Raw genomic sequence first — 21,302 nt, 5'->3', positions numbered from 1 at the left:
TCCTCTAAGCCAAAAATTCAAAACCCTAGTAAAGCTCCAACTCCCACCTTCAAAAATTTAAATTTTTGCACAACTGACCCCTCCTGCGTATTTATAAATGCGGACCCTTTATCGTGGCAAACTCAGAACTTCACCACGGCAAACTAATCCCAAGAGGGATTTGCTCTCCAGAAAACCCTAATTTGCCACGGCAAACTCCAATCTTCGCTACAGTGAAAGTTTTCGGAGAGGAAACTCTCGCTCACCCAGATAGCCTTCACCGCGGCATAACCCTTACTTTGCCATGACGAAACCTTCCAGAGATGACACACTCCCTGAACTCCCTGGGTTCACTGCGGTCCCAAACCAAATAACACGATTCAAGCTTAAACACCAATTATCCTCAAAAATTAGGGTTAAAGGGCTATTAAACTCAAAATAAAACCCAAGATGTTACATTACATAACTCAGTCACTAAACAATATCTACAAGTGCTTTACCCTATCATTTATCCATTGCTTATTTTGCAAACAATATAGTTCAGCCCAAGTCAAATGGTAGCCATACATCTCAACAAATGGTTTAATGTAAACAGAACATTCAGCAACTTATATAACATATTTCTTTCCCAATACAAACAAAACAAAATTAAATACTTACTCATCAAATGTTCTCTTCTTCCCACCCTTCTCCTTATCTGCCACCCATGGAGACCTAAGAGCCTTACCTTTTGCTATGGCTCTTGTAGATTTTCTCAATTCAGTTCTCCCATGCTCTTAGTGATCCTCATTTTGTTCTTTTTATTCTCCGTCTAAATCCACATCTGCTTCACTCAATTTTTTTTCTTCTATCTGTTTTTCATCCTAACGATCCTCATTTTGTTCCTTCCTTTATACTTGCTGTTCTTACACTACCTCCAACATATTTCATATCATCTTCTCAATCACTTATAAACTTATGCTCTATATGAACAAAACAAAAGAGATGATTCCCAGACATACTGGCCACTATTAATGTAAACTTGCATCAACGATCATCCAGTTGTTATTGACAAGTGAAGCAGCATTATTGACAACTATCACGACATCCATTGACAACTTTCACATCCTATATTGACAACACAACATCCCATTTCGCAGGAAAGGTTACTACCCACACTAACATTCATCTTCTTTAGCCTTTCACACTAAACTATGCTAAAATAGAGCTAAATTACTCACAATATAACCAAAAATAGAACACTCATCATCATCCTACCCACCTATAATGAAACCTTAACTTAAATCACCAACCCACACCTAATAAAAACACAACCTTTTTATTGATTAACTTGTTCATATTAGACTAAAAACAAAAGCTTTGCAACCTAAAAGTAAAAATGATTTTTTGAATTTCCATATCCAAACACAATCTGTCAAGCAAAATGCTATAATAGAGGAGGGGAAGAAAGTTTCAAACCTGAAAGTATGGAGAGATTAAAATGGAAGCTCTTTAGAGTTCACTAATGGTGATCGAAAAGATGCCTCATCATTAATGGCCACTTTCTTCTTTCTCTAGCTCTTCTCTCCTACACGTATCAACTTTAAATCACGTGAGAAATATGAGCGCCCTTTTCTTCTACATTACTGGGTAATAATGTCTTTTTGACATTCTTATTATTGTAGTTAAGTCCCTATAGGACTTGTGATTAATTATCAGATTTCAAAAGACTATTTTGTAGCATATTTCCTTGTGTGGGACCTTAGTGTCATTTTCCCTTAATTATTTCCGCATTATGGACGGCAACATATTAGAAGTATTTGTACCTTTATATAAGAGTTAAAATTATTTTCAATTCATAAAATTTGATCTTATTTAAATTTTGGTTCTTAAAATTTGAAATCAATGGTTATGGTTTCTAAAATCTGACTTTATTTTAGTTTTGATTTCTGCAATTTTAAACATGTGATTTTAGTCTTGAAATTTTATTTTATTTTGGTCTAGCTTAAGATTTTTGATATTTAAAACAAGGATTAAAACTAAAATAAAGTTAGATTTTAAGGATGATAATAACTTGTTTCAAATTTTAAAAATCAAAATTATTGGTTTCAAATTTTAGAGACTACAACTAAAATGAAATTAAATTTTAGGAACTAAAATATATTAATCCTTTATATAGTAATAGTTTTCATCATTCTATGAATTCCATGAATGTCGTTTTGGGGGGTAGGACTTGGATTCACTGGCTCATAAAGAGATTTTTACCCCTCCGAACACAAAATAAGCGGAGAGAATTATAATGAGGTTTTAAAAAAATAATTACTAACAAGTTTTAATAATAAATGAGCAATGATTATTTATTACTCTAAAAATTATCATTACAAACTATTTTATATTATTGTAACTTTTTTAGTAATTATATTTTTTTACTTGAGATTTCTTAACAACTCTTCCAAATAAATACTAGCAGGTATTTTTAGGAAAAACTGTAATAAAATCCCATCTAAAACAAATTAAATGCAAAAAGATCTCTTAAAATTATCAAATTATTCTAAATTTTTAAGAGAATTCATTGCAATAAATTTTATTTGTTTAATTATCAAATTATTTTTATTTTTTTAGTATATATTGACAACTAAATGAACAGTTATTAACAACCTAAGGTATAATGATTAACAACTATCACGACAAGTATTAACAACATATTTTCTTAACATATCACAAAAATATAATACATAAGTTATTAATAACTACCACGATAATTGTTAATCATTATACTTTAGATTGTTAACGATTGTACTTTGAGTTGTTAATGCATACTTTTTTAAAAAATAAAAATAATTTGATAATTAAACAAATGAGATTAATTACAATGAGGTCTTTTAAAATTTCAAATTAATTTGATGATTTTAAGAGGCTTTTTTATTTAATTCTTTTAGATAGGATTTTCTTATATTTTTCCGTCTTTTATTAGAATAAATTAACGTTCTGGTTAGTTGTAAGCGATGATGTCAGCCCCTAGGGTCTAATCATAGCATATACATGCTTCCGCGTCCATTGTCAGAGTCATTTTCACCATTACAGGAATCAAGAAAAAGTTTTAAAATCATTAAATTTCTCCTTTTTTTTTTTTTGACCACAGGTTGTCTTTCCACCTTTCACACCACAGAGAAATAAATAATGGTCCTTATCAATATATACATGCGTGTGTGTGATGCCATCCATGACAGCCAAACCTTGAATTCGTGGTTGCTTTGAAACTTGTCCCCTCCCAATTTGAGCCTTTCCTTTTTTTGTTTTTGTCTTTTTTTTCTCCTCCTAATTTTGTTCAATATATATATGTGTGCGTATTTTTTCGACCACATATATATATGTTTATGTATTTGAAAACATGGGATTTCATCTCTAAAATTATAGTCAACTTGGATTAAAATCCACGCAAACTTTTCATTTTGAAACCAGTCATTCACATTATTATCTCTATTCCTAATTATAAAATCTTATTTATAATCTACAAACAAAATTTTTTCATTAGAATTGGAGGTAGTATTATTTTTTGTAAAGTTATTGTGTAAACAGTTGATCCATGTATTATTTATTGGAGTGTTTGGGTAGACTATAGTTTTAAAGGTGATTTTACAGTATATAAAATAAAGATGTAAAAAGAATTTTGTCTCGACTCGTATGAAAACACTTTTTAAAAGTGTTTTTTAGACTATTTGTAAAATGAGTTTTCCTTCACCCCATGTCGGTACGAGAGGAAAGAAAGGAAGAGGCAAAAAAAATTTAACCGGTTTAATTAAAAAAATTGAAAAAGAGTTATAAATTTTTAATAAGGATAAAATGTAAAATAAAATAGTAAAAAATTGATTTAAAAAATTTTAATTTCACTTCAACATATTTTTGAATTAAACTCATTAAATTTTTTTTCCCACTCTCATCTTTTTCATTTCCTTCATCCCAGACAGACATTTTTTATGGTCTGTTGTGTTGGATTTGAGGGGAATAGAAAGGAGGTACGTGAGATTTTAATAGCTCCATTTAAAAAGAAAAAGAAATAGAATTGAAAGATTTTAATTGAATTCGCTCTCTTTCTTTTTACATTTTTTTCTCAATTAAAAATTTATGATCTCACTAATCCTTTTTTTCCCCAAAAAATTGAAGTCATTAAAGTTTTAAAAAAGTTGATGAAAAGTCTCCATTTAGAAATTTTATTAATAAGAAATATTTAACGTAATTTTATACAAAAAAATTAATATTTTGCACAATTTTATACATAAAAAATCCCTAATCAAATTAAAATTCTTCTTACCAATAAAATTTTCAAATACAAACTTTACACTAATTTTCTCTAAATATTTCCTCTCTCCCCTTGTATTCCCTTCAACACAAACATAAAATTAATATTTCCAAAATCTAATTGATATTATCATATATAAAATATTACTCCTCCGGTTTTTAATATAGAACTCAATTTTTAAGTTGGTTTTGGTCCTAAATATAAGACTCATTTCTCATATTTATCAATTTTCTCTAAATTACCCCTATAGATACTCCCTCAACCATAATCAAATAGAAGAGGTGATTATGGTATTAAAAAAGATGATTATGGTATTTTAGGAAAAATGTGTCACTTTTCTTATAATTAACTAACTTACCTAACTTTCTTAATCTAATCAAATTAGTTAAATCGGTCTTATATTAAGGATCGGAGGAGTAATATAATACTTTTTTTTTTTGGTGAACAAAATTTTAGGAAAGGGGTTGGGCTCACCTACGATCCAAGGGCAGGGCAACTAACCTTTGACTCCAGCCCTACCCAGCGCCGTAGCTTTACTGGGACGGGGAAACCTCCACGTGAGGGATCACCACATGTTATGAGCTGAGGCCTTGGCTTCGAAGATGCCTCCCAATCGTCGTGACTGGAGTCACAACAAAGTGGCACTCCCCAGGATCGAACCCCCTCCTTTTGGTGAGAGTGTTCGATCCCTTCGCCAGCTGAACCCAGGGACGAGGGGTAATATAATACTATTTTAAATATAAGAGTTGGATAAGAAATTTGTTTTGATTTCAAATTTATAATTTTGTTTTAAAAGTATCCTTATTAGTAGTAAGATGGTTTTTAGTCCTAACTAGTTACACGTGCATATAATTTAAAGAGGTATTTTTTAAAAAAATCAATATATATTTATTATAAAATAATTACTTTAACTAATTTTTATTATATAGGAAAATTATTAGAATTTTATTGTTGAATTCGTTTTTCCTCACTTTTCTTTTCTCTTGAATTTTCAAAGGGGCGTTTGTTCGTTATCGTTTTTTTCCCCCCGTACATTGTTCGTTACCGCCGTATATAATATAAAAGAGCTCACTCACCTCATATATATAACTAATAAATGCAATCTGTCCAATCAGAGAAAGAATATTTATTTTAAAAAAAACATTTGAAGAAAACCGAAGATTCCTTCGTGATTCTTTATGACATCCTGGTCTCATGCCGAAAACTGGACCGCGCAAGCAAGCCACTTGCCACGGTTCCGAATAGTCCAACCCCCATTCGCCACGTACGCATCTCCCTCTGTCCTCAAATCACGTCCAGGTTCCACACCTGAAAGGCCGCCTTGCTCTGCTCGGCTTCTATATATGATCTGCGGTTTCTATTCTCGTGGCTTACACACACATCTAACCCGCAAGAGATCCTCTCCCTCACACACCCAAATCCCCAAATCTTTGAAACCTCTTAGATTTTGATTTCTCCAATGGCCCTTGCTGCTCCATCTTCTTCTTCAACTGCGGTTTCAAGTTCTGGCTTTTCTAGATTGGTTTCCTCGGCCGAGCCTAAAGGTAAATTAGTTTATTTGGATTGTTTGGCTGCTAAGAAAATATTCAGGTTCGGTCAAACATTATGATTCGAATTTAATTCAATTGTTCGGTTAATGCTGAGCATTAATGGCAATTTCCTCTTTCAGCTCCGTCAATTGGTTTATTTCGAGTTTCTGAGAAATCCCATGTTTCTTCCCGAATTTTGAGTTTGTCTCAAAGACGGTGCTCGGTGAACTCCATAAACGCTGAACCCCCGCGGAAGGATTCAATTGTTCCCCTTGCAGCAAGCACCGTTGCTCCTGGTATGCTTTTTTTTTTTTTTTTTTAAATTTATCCCCTTTGCTTTTCGAGTTTGACTTTTGATTTCCCATTGATTGGAGCCACTCAGGCAAGGTTGTGATGTTCTGTGGGTGATTCTTCTGATTCTGCAGAGGTTGTCGAGAAAGAAGAGGAAGATTATGAGAAATTGGCAGGAGATCTTAGTAATGCTTCCCCTCTTGAAATAATAGACAAAGCCCTGGAGAAATTCGGCAACGACATTGCTATTGCTTTCAGGTAGGCATTAGAAAGCAATAAGTGGCTATTAGCTTATTAGTGATGATCCCTTTTGATGAACTTTCTCTCAAGTGGTAGAAATTCTAATGCGCCTTTTCGTTAAGATTCTCCTTGGAAGAATCTTGTTAGTGCTGTTTTTTTCCCCCTTCATAGAAGCTTCATTGTGCAACACAAGTATTTGTTGACCAAAAAAGCCATTGCGTTTCAAATGATTATTTCAATCCAAAAGGTCAAACGGTTTGGACGAAGGCTCGTGTTTAAAGTTTATCATTAATATATAATCTCGGACCATTCATAAACCGTGAAGAAGGTGACTTAACTCTGATTTCATGCATGAGAAAATGCATCTAATCATCTGCTGAAATTTAGTATTTTTCTGGTAAGAAATGAGAATATCACGGATTTAACTCTGAACCATTTGGTTGTGGAGGTTGTGGTTGTGAATCAAACACCACTGCAACTCAAACTTCTTAAGCTGTTACACAAAAACACTTGACGTGATTAGTTTTTAGCGGGTATATGTTTGAGCAGTGAATGTGTTGTCTGAATTTTAATGGTTAACTTTGCCTCCGTGCAGTGGTGCTGAAGATGTAGCTTTGATTGAGTATGCACATTTGACGGGTCGTCCCTTCAGGGTGTTCAGTTTGGACACTGGACGACTGAACCCAGAAACTTACAGATTTTTCGACGAAGTTGAGAAACATTATGGAATTCGCATTGAGTACATGTTCCCTGATACCATTGAGGTTCAGGCCTTAGTAAGAAACAAAGGGCTCTTCTCATTCTATGAGGACGGCCACCAAGAATGCTGCCGAGTAAGGAAGGTTAGGCCCTTAAGGAGGGCCTTGAAAGGCCTCAGAGCATGGATCACTGGACAAAGAAAAGACCAATCACCAGGCACAAGGTCTGAGGTACCTGTTGTTCAGGTTGATCCAGTTTTTGAAGGAATGGATGGTGGAATTGGTAGTCTAGTGAAGTGGAACCCAGTGGCTAATGTGAAAGGCCATGACGTTTGGAACTTTCTTAGAACCATGAATGTTCCTGTTAACTCATTGCACTCACAAGGGTACATTTCTATTGGTTGTGAGCCATGCACAAGGCCAGTTTTGCCAGGACAACATGAAAGGGAAGGAAGGTGGTGGTGGGAGGATGCCAAAGCTAAGGAATGTGGCCTTCACAAAGGAAATCTCAAGCAAGAACTCAATGGGAATGGGAATGGCGTCGCCCAAGCAAATGACACCGCAGAAGTTGTAGACATTTTCAACACCCAGAACGTGGTGAGCTTGACTAGGAATGGAATTGAGAACTTGGCCAACTTGGAGAACCGAAAAGACCCCTGGATTGTTGTTCTCTATGCACCATGGTGCCGTTTCTGTCAGGTAAACAATAATGCCCTTGTTCATATATTCATATTCTAACTATTGCGCGTGGCTGTGATTCTGATACGCCATTACCTGTCTGAAAATAGCTGTTTTCTTAGTTTATGGTTGGCTAATGAGATGCTTGATGCTGGCTTGTAATAGGGAATGGAAGATTCATATGTTGAGTTAGCAGAGAAGTTGGCAGGGTCAGGGGTGAAGGTTGGGAAATTCAGAGCAGATGGAGAGCAGAAAGAATATGCAAAGAGTGAATTGCAGCTGGGAAGCTTCCCAACAATACTGTTTTTCCCAAAGCATTCAACTCGCCCAATAAAGTATCCTTCTGAAAACAGAGATGTTAACTCGTTGATGGCGTTTGTGAATGCCCTCCGGTGATTGGAAAAAAAAAAACAGCAAGAAACAGATCTTCCTTTAAAAGATTTTGGGAATTCATTGGGGAAGGGTATAAGCAAGGCAGTTTTGACTGAAGTTTTCTGCAACAAGGAATTATAGATCCTAGTTCCAGTGTTGTTAGATCTCTCGTTGGAATATGACCGTAGTGGCCTTTCTGTATGTAAGCAGGCTTTGGCTGGATTGCAAGCTACTCTTTGGCTGTATAAAATCCCAAAGTTCATTCTATAGACCATATTCCTCAGGAATGGTTGCATCATGATATGTATAGTTTGAGTGTTTTTTAATGATATCAGATTGCCAAATGGTGTCCTGACAAGTTGATTCTTCTTTGAATGCAACGTCGGGTGATTGAATCATTAAAAATTTCATGAGCACCGAGATGGATTGATGTAATGAAAATTATAATAAAGTCTTAAAGAAGAAATATAATTGCCAAATTCTAATAAAAGTTTTCATTTTCTATTCTGAAATTTATTATTATATTTTGTTTAGTTGTTATTGAAACTTTTTAGTAAGTGTGTATATATTTTAGATTTTGTTGCAATTCTCCCATTAATGTATAGTTATGTTGGAAAAGTAATTCGCCCGATTCTGCCAATGTCCTTGTGGTGTGGTGGTGCCTTATGTTGGCACTGATCAAGAGCTCGAACTGCATAGCATTTGGCTTGCAACTTAATTAAAAAAATTCACCCGATTGTAAAATTCAAACTTAAAAAAATGTAGGGCTTGTTTGTTTTTGTTTTTTGTTTTCTTCTCAAAACAATTTTATAAAATTGTTTTTTACAACAAGTTTTGAAAACAAAAAAAAAAAAGAATTTGTTTGGATAATAATTTTTAAAAAATCATGTTTGAAAAAAAAAACCTATAAAAAACCATACTTGATAGGTCATAGTTGTCGTTGATAATAACAAGGGGTGGATATTAGGTGAGAAGAGAAGAAGATTTCTCAAAACTTTTCAAAACAAAAAATAAAAAATACAGAAACAAAAATAAGAAAACATGTAAAAGTTGTTTTGGTTTTTAAAACATGTTACTGTTTTTGTTTTTTAAAACAGTCAACTAAAAACAACTTACCAAATTAGTTTTTTTTTGTTTTTCTGTTTTTAAAAACAAAAAATTGTTTTCAAAACAAAAAAACTAAACAAATCCATAATCGCCCAATTCTAAAATTCAAGCCTCACCTATCCAAAAGCATGCTTGTGCATGAAAGTTATTATTTTTTCTTGATAAACATTTTATCAGTAACTTAAATTATTTTTAGATAAAATTGTTATTTATATTGATTGTATAGAATGTCTATGATCTTAATTACATAATATGATATGAAAAAAAGAGGGTTTGCCTTTTAGGCCAAAATTTTTCATTTATTGATTTGCCGGGGGAGGGTTGGATTAATGTGTTAATGAGGCAGATTATTTATAATTGTGAAATAATATGATTCATAAAAAATATAGGCAAAAGTACATTTTTTTTAATATACTAAAAGGCAGGAGTGCATATTTAATCCTTTAATTTTATATAAAGTTTCAATTTGATATCTTAATTATTTTTAAAAAACAGTTTTGGTTATCTAATATTAATACTGTATTAACAAAACTAACAAAGTTAAATTTGGAAGGATTAAAAAGTCAATTAAGTGACTAAAATAAAACATGCCTAAAATTAACCACAAAAGACACACTTTTGTCTAATTGTTATGACATGCAATTTTCTGATCATTGATTTTGTATCTGCTTTTATTAATTACTTATAGGTATTTTTATATAAATCGGGACAAAATTTTTCTCCTCACAAATCATAATTGAAAAAGCTCCTTTTAAATGTTTTAATCACCGTTAAGTTTGCTAATTATTGTAAAGAAAAGGTTCAACCTGGCAATTGATACCCTGCTCATGATTGGAAAGTTAGTGGAGCCCGAAGTTTCGTTTTATATGCTGATAAAGCAAGCATTAAATTTGTTGCCTTGATTTTTCTTTAAAAAAAAATATTTTGGTTAGATTTGTTGTCATGATTATGCTATTAGAATTCCTAATCACCGCAAAGTGTGCGCGTGCTAGGACCACAATCTTCACAAATTTGAATCCTATTATTCATCCGAAGACTTTATTCAATTTGCTGGAATGTTCTTGGCACTGTATTTTTATCTATTACTAGTACTACCTCTATAAACATATAAAATCTAGTTTGCGTTGAGTAATACTACAGTACTGACAGGATACGCAATACTTATCATTATCTAATAAAACCATTGCGTGAAATTAGTCCAATTGGTGAGAAGGTAACTCAAAATTTATAAGATCATGAGTTTAAACTTTGATTTGCTAATGTGAATAGCTTGTTGGTGCACAATTTATAAATACTACTCTGGTTCTTATTGTTAGTCACTTGTAAGAGTTTCTCATATATCAATTAGAACATTAAACAGATGAAATCTTTTGCTTTTGCCCTTATTAAAGAGATATGGAGCCAAAACACTGCTACAGTTAATTAATTGTTTATTATAATCAATAGGGGCAAAATTGAAAAGAAGTACTCCTCTTATCTTTAATATAAGACCCAATTCTTGAATTGGTTTTGGTCCTAAATATAAGACTCATTTATCATATTTATCAATTTTCTCTAAATTACCCCTATGGATACTCCTTCAACCATAATCAAGTAGAAGAGTGAGAGGGAGTATTAAAAAAGATGATTATGGTGTTTTAGAAAAAATGCGTCACTTTTCTTATAATTAACTAACTTATCTAACTTCTTTAATTTAATCAAATTAGTTAAATGGGTATTATATTAAGGACTGGAAGAGTATTAAATAATGTACAAGTGACTACCAATAGCCTCATAGCATAAGCTCTCCTTGTAAGTAGGAGATCATGAGTTTGATTCCACTTGTAACTTCAGGCTATTAGTATATTTGTCCCTTTAATTAAAAAAGAATAGGTACAAGTAACTTACATTTAGGACTAAAATCTCCATACAAGTGACTAACAATAAGGATCAGAGTGGTATATCGGTAAGCGTTCTCCAAACCCAGAGATATGCCTCGATTCTATCGAGTCTTTAGACCTAGCTAAGCTAAATTTTATGTAATAATGATTAAAAAAAAGAACAAATGTTTTTATTGGTTATAAAACTAATATTTTTTATAACAAAATTGTTTTTATTTGTTTCAATATATTAATCTTTAAATAGATGATTGAATAAAACACTTTTATTTGTATCAATGTAAATAAATTATATATGGAGGGATTCATTTATCATATTTTGTAAACATTCACCTAATTATTAGGAAAAATTGGTTAAAAATCCCCCTTCAACAAATTAATTAGGAAATGGGACCCGCAATAAAGGTAAAGGTGTGAGCTCCTCAAGTGTTAGCAAGTATGATAGAAAAAAGATCACACCACCCTGGGAGTGCTAATTACATATGATGAATTTTTACTTATATAGCACGGATGCTCATATCCTCATTTCAATATAATAAATTATCACTTGCATATGACTAATTGCATATGATGCTCATTTTCATATAATCCATTGCATATGACGAATACTCACTTGCATATGCAAAGGATCCTTCATATGCAAGTGAACATCTATCATATGCAAATGAGCATTCATCTTACATAATAAATCCATATGTGATTAGTAGGGATCCGTTATATGCAAGTAAGCATCGGTTATATGTAATTAGCATTCATATTATGCTATTAACTTATATGCAAATAGGCATCTGTCATATGCAAATGAGCATTGTCATATGTAATTACTATCTGTTAAGGCAATGTGATCTTTTTCTTATCAAACTTATTGATACTTGAAGGACTCACAACTTTATATTTATTGCAGGTCATATTCCTCAATTAATTTGTCAAAGAAGATTTTAAACCAATTTTACCTAATTATTATCATTATTTTTATACTGTATTTATATACTAGTGCTTAACTTTTTCCTCCTTTAAAGTAAGGGAGTAGCGAAACTGGCAAGGTTTGTTTTTTTATTCTGAAGCTGAGCTGTAACTTTCAGGCTTATGCCTGTCTTTGACGTTTTGCATGTGTTTGTGTGACCATATGATTCTGTCACTCTGTTCAGCTATTGTCTTTCCTAACAAAGAAATTATATTCAGCACTCAGGTGAAAAATAAAATACTAAATTTTTATAACTAAATTTTGATATTACGTTTTTAAAACTTTTTTTTTTGAAAATTCATATTACTTTAAAAAGCAGTACCACATTATTGTTGCTCATTGCCATTTGCAAGTAGTATTTTATATATATATATATATATATATATAATATGAATTGTGAGAGATGCGATGTGTTCTACTATCTTTTTTGAGTTGCGTGTTTCGTATTTTTGTAAGTATTTTTTCTGCCAACGTATTTTTATAGGTATTGTAGGAGTATATTTGTATTAAAAAGGTTTACACAATACTTACATGTAAGTATTTTACATGTTTATTAATTTTTTTCTCAAATTAATTCTATTAATATTTTTTTGAAAATAATTAAGTAGGAGAAAGAGGGAAAAAAATTAAAAAAAGATAATTAGAGCGTTTTAAAAAAATCATATTAACTAATTTAACTAATATTTTTAATCTATTTAAATTAGTTAATTATGTTTTACATAAAGGGTTAGAGGAGTATTCAATAAAAATCCCGTGGGATCAATATTCGATAAAATATGACACTATGACAGGGTCTTCTATTAATATATATATATATATATATGTTAAATTTTAGTATCTTATTTACTTGCTTATATACATATTCTTCCGATCCTAAATATAATACTCTTTTAGCAGTATAAATTACACAACGAAAGGAGTCTTATATTTAGGACCGGAAAATACTATTTATCTTTAACAGATGGGGCATGTATTATATATTTTGTAATTACTGACACGTACAGTAAAATTCTTTTTAATAAAAGGAAACGACCCGTGAGGGTAAATGAGGTTTCCAATGAAAGAAAGTTTGTCGTACTTATAATAATTGATTAATTAAAAATGCTAATGATCAAGTTAAGCAACATCACAAAAATTATTTTAATAATCTACAGTAGTGTAAGTGAATAAAATAACATTTTAAAAAAATTGGATGAGCATGATTGTCACTGTGCGACTTTTCCTTGGCCAAAAACAAAAAGGCCTGTTCTCTTCCAATCTGCTCATAAAGACTTCCTCTTTTGCACTTTTTTATAATTGAAAAGGGAAGAAATTGATTTATTTATTTATCTATTTTTTAATATTATTTTTAAACAGATTTTAATTAAAATGGTTAAAAAAAGACTTCAGCAGGCAGCGTCTTTCAGGACTTTTTTTATTAAAAAAAATAAAAGATTGAATTATATTAATAATAAAATGATTACAATAAAGTAATTATAATCCTCATTATTAACATACTCCTCCGGTCCTAATTATAAGACCCAATTGACTTATTTGAGGAGATTAAGGAAGTAAGTTAAGTTGGTTATTTATAATAAATAAGTGTTGTTATTCCTAAAATATCCTTACTAATTAAGTATATTGACTAAAACTATCATTATTAAAAGGATTATCTTGGAAAAAAATGCATAAATATAAAAGAGAAAATGGATTGGGTCTTATAATTAGGACCAAATAAAAAGTCAAATTGGGTCTTATAATAAGGACCGGAGGAGTATTACAACAATTAGGTAATCACTATGACAACATTTTGGCTAATTTAATCTCGATTCAAGCTTATTGAATCAATGAATGGATATATACACCCTCCATTTTCGATCTTGATAGTGTTAAAGAAATCATTTTACACTTATTTTCATTTTTTATGAAACTAAAATATAAACTTCTCTTTATCCTTTTTGCCCCAAAAAAATATAAATTTCATTTCATAATTTCTTAATAACAGACGAGACAAATGCTTTGTAATATATTTTAGTGTTAATGTCATCTTAGTCCTTAAAATTTGACCTTATTTAAGTTTCAATCTCTGAAAATCAAAACAACTAGTTTTGCTCCATGAAGTTTGACTTCATTTTGATTTTTGTCTTTGAAATCTAAAACAATGAAGATTTTTGATTGCTAGAATAGCATTTTTGGTCCTGAAAGAATAATCAAAGCCAATGGGCTTTAAATTTTAGAGTTTAAAATTATTGGTTTTAAATTTTAGAAATCAAAACCAAAATTAGATTAGATTTTAAGGACTAAAAATAGTATTAAGTTTATATATTACTCCCTCCTGTTCTAAATATAAGACTAATTTTATAGTGTAAATAAAATGTGTTTATATTTAGGACCGTAGGAATACTGCATTTCATTTTCTATAATTATATTTCATTATATTCATATCATTTTTTGAAACATAAAACCCTAGCAGAGAGTTAGTGGCGCCTCCTTCAAGCACAAGCCAAATATCGCGCGTTTTTTTTTGAAACATGTCACATTGTACTGCTGCAAACATAAAACAAATCTATATCAAAGATTCGAGGCCTTACATTTGGAATTAAAAATATTCTATACATTTCTTAGTGGCACAAATAGTAGTAATATTTTTTAATTCTTGGCCCATCCAAAAATGTTAAATTACATGATCACCCCTACAGGCCCACTTAATCGTCAAGGGGAAGTGTGAAACATTGATCGGGCCAATGAAAGTGAATCCCATTAAAAGCAGCGTGGTTCATGCCTAAACCCCGAACGATCTCAATTGTTATTTTAATGCTGTCATTTTGCATTTTTTTAAAGATCACTCACTTAAAAAGAAATTTTTTTATTCTAAATATAAGTGACTTGTTAGGTGTTTAGTAATTAATTTTTAATTTTAATTTTATTTAATTTTTATTCAAAAAAAGAGAAGAAAAATTTAAAAATGATTAGTAAATGCATGTAGAGAAAAAAATTTGGTAAACGCAAATTTGTAAAATGTTATCAATTTAATGCATTATTTAATACATAAAAATAAATTATAAATAATTATAACTAACTTATAACATGGATTAATGGATACTACTCTTTCCGCTCTTATTTATAAGTTTTAAATTTAGATAGGAGTGTAATTTATTTTATAAGTTTCATTTTAGAGTTGTTTTAATATTTAATACATTTTTTTGTCAACTTTGTTTTTAATTATTTATTCTCTCTCATGTGCCGTGATCTCTCTTATTATATTTTTTTTCATCCATCCTCTTTCATTATTTTTTCTCATTTTTCTCATATAAAAATATATTTCTAATTTATTTATTATTTTTAACTGATTTTTTTTATTCAAAAATTAGATATTTGAAGTCTGTTATAAGGATTAGTAAGAGTAATTAAGATTTAAATCTTCATAATACTCCTTCTGGTTCAAAATATAAGATAAACTTTGTTGGGGCGGCTTATTTTTTTTATAAGATAACATTTACTTTTGTCTAAATATTTAATAATTTTTTTAATTTTACCTTTAACATATATTCTCTTTTCTCTTTAATTTATTTATTGTATTTTCTATTTTTTTTTATTAATAAAAATATATCTGAAAAAAATTTATTTATTAATCAGAGCAATCTGAAAAGAACGCATGCATCACATATTTATTGCTTTGAGCTGATTTTAACTAATTTTTTTGACAAATATAAATAAATAAGATTTATTTTATATTTTGAATGGGAGGGAGAATAATAACATATTTTTCTTATCCTTAATATAAGACCCAATTGTTAAGTTAGTTTTGATCCTAAATACAATACTCATTTATTATATTTATTAGTTTTTTCAAATTATCTCTATGAATACTCCCTCAATCATAATCAAGTATAAGAGAGGGATACAGTATTAAGAAAAATGATTATGATGTTTTAAAAAAATATATTATATTTTTTATAATTAACTAACTTATTTAATTTTTTTAATAATCAAATTAGTTAAATATATCTCATATTAAGAATTAAAGTAACTTACAATGAGTGTTTTTCCTTTCACATTCGGAACTGTGAAGGCCGGACGTCAGAGAACTTAAGGTTCGCAGGGTTAATTTAGACATTTCACACTGGAAAAGGTCATCGAACCGTCAAGCACGAAATTGCAGTGAACACTCAGGACGCTCCCATTAGCTTAGCTACAACTATCTTCTTTTCTTTGTTCTGCCATTCAAGACTGCTCTGCAACTATCCACGGACCACCGTATATTTATTATTTTTGATCATTTTTGTTCTTTTCCTGACAAAAAAAGCACAAGCTTTTCAGAAGATAATGCAAGAATCTGTAGCTGAACAACCAGAAGCACTTGAGGATGAGGATGTGAAGTTCAAGCTCCTTCTCAATGGCGAACTCTAAGCTTAACCTTCTGTTTCGCATCTTCTTGCTCTTCTTTGCCATTTCTGAACTTCTCATTTCATCGCCAGGTGATAATCACTGACCAACCCTGTTCTGCTTTTTGCGATTAACTTTGTCCTCTAACTACTTTTAGGGATTTTTTGCAGCTGAATCTTCCAATGCAGAGCAAAAGGAAGACGGACAGCCTTTCGTGGGTGTGAATATTGGCACGGACGTTTCGAATCTGCCTTCTTCGTCGGACTTGGTTGCGTTTCTGAAGCTTCAGAAGATAACGCATGTTCGTCTCTACGATGCGGACCAGGACATTATCAAAGCTTTGGCCCGAACCAATATTCGGGTCGTGATCGGAGTACCCAACAACCAGCTCCTTGCAATCGGGTCTTCCAACTCCACAGCCGCTTCCTGGATCAACCGAAACGTCGTCGCTTACTACCCGGAGACACTCATTACCGGAATCGCCGTCGGCGACGAGGTTTTGACCTCCGTTCCGTCTTCAGCTCCACTTATTCTTCCTGCAATTCAATCGCTTTACAATGCTCTCGTTGCTTCGAATCTCCATAACCAGATTAAGATTTCAACCCCTCATGCGTCTTCAATCATTCTCGACCCTTTTCCTCCTTCTCAGGCTTTCTTCAATCAAACCCTAGCTTCCTATATCGTTCCTCTGCTTCAGTTTCTTTCTAAAAGTGGGTCGCCATTGATGATGAATCTTTATCCTTACTATGTATTTATGGAGAACAAAGGGGTTGTTCCGCTGGACAATGCCTTGTTCAAACCTTTGACGCCTTCAAAAGAAATGGTGGATCCCAATACCCTGCTTCATTACGAGAATGTGCTCGATGCTATGATTGATGCTGCCTATTTTTCCATGAAAAATCTCAATGTCACCGATGTTGTGGTTCTTGTTACTGAAACAGGGTGGCCTTCCAAGGGCGATTCGAAAGAGCCTTATGCTACCAAAGACAATGCAGACACCTACAATTCGAACTTGATCAAGCATATTTATGATCGAAGTGGAACCCCTTTGCACCCAGAAACTACTTCGAGCGTGTACATATATGAGTTGTTCAATGAGGACTTGAGGGCTCCGCCGGTGTCGGAGGCGAATTGGGGCCTGTTTTACGGGAACACTACACCGGCTTATCTGCTTCATGTGTCCGGAATTGGGACCTTTTTGGCGAATGACACAACTAATCAGACATACTGTATTGCCATGGATGGGATTGATACGAAGACATTGCAAGCTGCATTGGATTGGGCTTGTGGACCAGGGAAGGCGAATTGTTCAGAGATTCAACCTGGAGAGAGCTGCTATCAACCTAATAACGTGAAGAGCCATGCTTCCTATGCGTTTGATAGCTATTATCAGAAAGAAGGGAAGGCTCCTGGATCTTGTGACTTCAAAGGAGTGGCTATCATCACCACCACTGATCCAAGTACGTGTGACTATAATTATTTTATTCTTTTCTTTATTGTGTGAAAGTATTGGGAAATCTTAAGGAAGAACATCAACATCTTTCAAAACCTTGATTAGGTGCCTTAGTTTATAGTTTTCTCAATATAAAGTATTGAGGAAAAATAGATTCAATACTCTTAGATGCATGTGCGGTTTTTTCGGGTATCTGGATGCTCTGCATTTAGCAGGTCACCGTCACTACATAATGGGTGTTTGGAGAGAAATAGAGGAGGAAAACTAAGAAGTGAGTGGAAATAAAGAAGTAATAATATTCTGTACAAATTCTACCCTAATGCGTTACACTTTCTATCAGATGCTTAATGCATTATTATTATTATAAAGAAATCACAATTCCTTTTAAAATTATTTTATTTAGTCAGAACATAACATTTGCCATTATTTTTCATCGGAAAACCTAGTTTACTTGGCCTAGTTATGGTATTAATATTGTAGCAGAGTATGAAAAATCATACAAGGAAGCAAGAAATAGAAGAAGTGAGGCTTGAGTTATGAATTCCGTGAAAGCGTTTTGTGTGGCATCCACATTGAATATACAATTTAGCCTTTGATGTGAGAAAATTGGAAAACAGAGGGGTCTTGTGATTTCATTGCCCTGGACATATCAGGCAACTACATCTACATGAAGCAATCCTTGACTTGTAGTCGGATACTAGTTTGTGTGTCCTAGAGAACCACCTGACAACTGAAACGATTCTTGAGCCATGTTTCTAGATTCCCTTCATATGGAAGTAGCTTTCTAACATCAATTTCTCTGAAAGGTCCATTGCTTGCGCCAAAACACTGTTTGATGTGGCTCCACATATTTTGTGTGGTTTCTCTTTGTTGTGTAGTCCAAGTTAAACACTAGTGTTAATTCCTCTTTTTCTTTCTTGTGGGGATACCATTGCAGGTCACGGGAGTTGTATATTTCCTGGAAGGTGAGAAACACTCCTCTTTCTTGTTGCACTCTTGTTTTTTAGTGCCATGCTTCTATAATTGAGACCTTTTTCTTTCATTTTTCAGTATTTTTAACATCATGTAAAAGAGGGATGGCAATGAGTAGGGTTGTACATGAGTCTAGCAGTCTGGTGAGACCGGTTTGACCCGACTATATTTGGTTGGGTCTGACGGGCAAAAGAAATGGTTGGGTTGGTAGGCTTAGTCCATTGTGATTTAGAAAATAAATACAAGGATGCATATAAGCGTTTTAATTTAATTTTTCACAGGGATAAACTAAGACTACCCCTTTGAAAATTGAAAAGACTAATCTTATATTCAACTATAGAATACTCCCTTTGGCTCTCATAAAGACCTATTAATATTAATAATTTTACATAAATTAAAGATTTTGGTTAAAACTAGTTCGCATTTTCGAAATTCCAAAATTACGACGAGTGTCAGTTGATTAGAGAAGGTTGTTTAGTTAGTTGGGAGATTGCTATCTTGGTATCAAAGCAAATGATTAAAAAAAATACTTCGGAGATTGTAGGGAAGGGCCTTATATTATAATAAAAGCAGGAGAGTGTAATATATGAATACGCACATGCACGTGTATCTGCATCTTTTTCTGAGCGTGTTCCTTCGTTGTGTTTGATGCAGTAAGAAAATAAGCAACAAGACGAGTCAAGGATCCAATTCTACTACTCAATCCAGCAATGCAGGGAATAACAAGTTAAGGTTGAGCAGCATCAAAATAAGTGCTCTTAAAAACGTTTTGCACATTTCCTTCGCTGCAGCCTTGCCCTTTATGATGATGATGCTGTTCCTTTTTTGATGCTAAGCTAAGCTGAGGCTCAAATAAATCAATTTTTGTTCTTTCTTTTGGGGATAATGTAGGGATTATTTTGAGTTTCTTAAGGTAGAGGATTAGAGAGTAGAAACTGTGGGTGACCTGCAATGCCCTCTGTGTTTATGTGTAGATGCTTCATTTTGATCGGAGGAGGGTGAATAATCTATAATCCATCCTGGGTTCTTGTAATTAAATTATCTATTCATTTATATTATATTTGTCAATTGTTAATTAATTAAAATATGCTAATCGCATTGGAGGGTCCATTTTGTCTCAACTCAACCATGAATTACTATTGTGTTCGCGCACAATTGGTAGATAATTGAGTCTAAATATGTTGTGATTCGAGAGGACTAGAGGAATTGGATTCCTAACCATGTGTGTCAGAGAGATCTTATTGAAGTTATTATTGGATGGGGCGAAATTCGCATATACTCTTTTTCGGTTCGGTTCAAAATATGAGCTGAATTTTTTCTATTATGTTTATTAAAAAAACTAATTAAAATCAATTTAAAATAATAAATGTGTAAGGTGAATAAGTAAATTAAAGAGGAGAGAGAATATATGAGGGTAAAATTGAATATTATCTTATAAAAAAAAACTAACCCATTTAAGAAAATTTAGTTTGTATTTTGAATTGGAGAGAATATTAGTTATTAGTTCTAGTTCTAATTATAAAATTTTATTTACAGAATGCAAATGAAGTCTCATAATTAAAATTAGAAGTAGTATTTGATCTTTTATGTCTTGGGAGGGATTGGTCTTTAGTTGTGGACAGGACATATGAACTATGCACACGGATTGTTAGACAGGCTATTCTTTTATTGATTATATATTTTTTCAGAAATTTTATATTTAATATCCATATTGAGATTGATGGATAAATGTCTTCTCTTTCAGTAAAAGATTGATGTATAACATGCTGGCAGGAAATAAAAGAATTTTGATGTGAAATTTATCTTTTTTTGCCTGAAATATTAGTATTTAAAGTTAACTGTTAAAATAGTTATTTTCACTGTTAATAATGAGAGCAATATTGTTATGATTTCAAATTTTTAAAATAAATTTACACTCAAAAAAGCTATCAATTACCTAGTATTTTATTAAAATTTTTCAGACAAATTTGTATCCTAATATTTGAAAAATTTTCATATAAATACTATTTGAATTCTAAAATTTTAAATTAATCATTCTAATTCCACAAAAGACAAGTATTTAGGTAGTAAATAAGGATTTGCAAATTTTGGCCAATTATTCTTATGCCCTTTCTTTCATTCTTTTTTAGGTTCTTTCCGCGTTTGTTTGCAGATTGAGTTTCAAGGCAGAACTGATTCAACTGTTCCGCTGCAGTTTTCGACATGAAAGGCAACAAACCGAAGGCGGAATCTAAAAAAGCTGATGCCAAGTGCCATTTTCTCCTTTTTTTTGGTTGTTATTTAAATCTTAATAGGTGCTTTATCGTTTAGGATCTGAAATTTTGTATTCTCCATGGTAGCAGGCAGGAAACCAAGCAAGGTGAAGGCTGTGAAAGACCCTAACAAACCAAAGAGACCGACCAGTCCCTTCTTTGTTTTCATGTAATTATTTTTTTTTATCCCTCCGTTTGATCCCGCCATGCTTATCAACAAATTTGCTTGGGGTCAGCTCTGATATC

General features: G+C 32.1%; 2 protein-coding genes across 2 annotated transcripts; both read left to right on the top strand.

Annotated features, from left to right (window-relative positions):
- The first annotated feature begins 5,637 nt into the window (after positions 1–5,637).
- Positions 5,638–8,424, top strand: LOC114749378 (5'-adenylylsulfate reductase 3, chloroplastic). The gene is made up of 5 exons (XM_028937890.1): positions 5,638–5,802; positions 5,928–6,083; positions 6,213–6,336; positions 6,914–7,715; positions 7,860–8,424. Exons 1-5 carry the CDS (start codon positions 5,718–5,720, stop codon positions 8,088–8,090), a joined length of 1,398 nt encoding a protein of 465 aa, XP_028793723.1. The 5' UTR covers positions 5,638–5,717; the 3' UTR covers positions 8,091–8,424.
- Positions 8,425–16,187: 7,763 nt separating this feature from the next.
- On the top strand, positions 16,188–19,837 carry LOC114749377 (glucan endo-1,3-beta-glucosidase 1-like). Its single transcript, XM_028937889.1, has 4 exons — positions 16,188–16,471; positions 16,550–17,839; positions 18,770–18,797; positions 19,459–19,837. The coding sequence occupies exons 1-4, from the start codon at positions 16,390–16,392 to the stop codon at positions 19,631–19,633; spliced, it is 1,575 nt and encodes a 524-aa protein (XP_028793722.1). The 5' UTR covers positions 16,188–16,389; the 3' UTR covers positions 19,634–19,837.
- Positions 19,838–21,302: the final 1,465 nt, after the last annotated feature.

This window comes from Neltuma alba, unplaced genomic scaffold (assembly GCF_004799145.2).
Source record: "Neltuma alba isolate B1F8T4 unplaced genomic scaffold, ASM479914v2 tig00006021_pilon, whole genome shotgun sequence".
In the NCBI taxonomy this organism is placed as follows: domain Eukaryota; kingdom Viridiplantae; phylum Streptophyta; class Magnoliopsida; order Fabales; family Fabaceae; genus Neltuma; species Neltuma alba.
This window is presented reverse-complemented; position numbering and strand designations above follow the sequence as displayed.

Excerpts from the sequence above, each read along its gene's own strand:
- LOC114749378 (XM_028937890.1), top strand. The coding sequence starts at position 5,718 with ATGGCCCTTGCTGCTCCATCTTCTTCTTCAACTGCGGTTTCAAGTTCT. Across the intron at positions 5,803-5,927 it reads TTCCTCGGCCGAGCCTAAAG|CTCCGTCAATTGGTTTATTT; the intron begins GTAAATTAGTTT and ends TTCCTCTTTCAG. Across the intron at positions 6,337-6,913 it reads GACATTGCTATTGCTTTCAG|TGGTGCTGAAGATGTAGCTT; the intron begins GTAGGCATTAGA and ends GCCTCCGTGCAG.
- LOC114749377 (XM_028937889.1), top strand. The coding sequence starts at position 16,390 with ATGGCGAACTCTAAGCTTAACCTTCTGTTTCGCATCTTCTTGCTCTTC. Across the intron at positions 16,472-16,549 it reads ACTTCTCATTTCATCGCCAG|CTGAATCTTCCAATGCAGAG; the intron begins GTGATAATCACT and ends GATTTTTTGCAG. Across the intron at positions 17,840-18,769 it reads CATCACCACCACTGATCCAA|GTCACGGGAGTTGTATATTT; the intron begins GTACGTGTGACT and ends ATACCATTGCAG.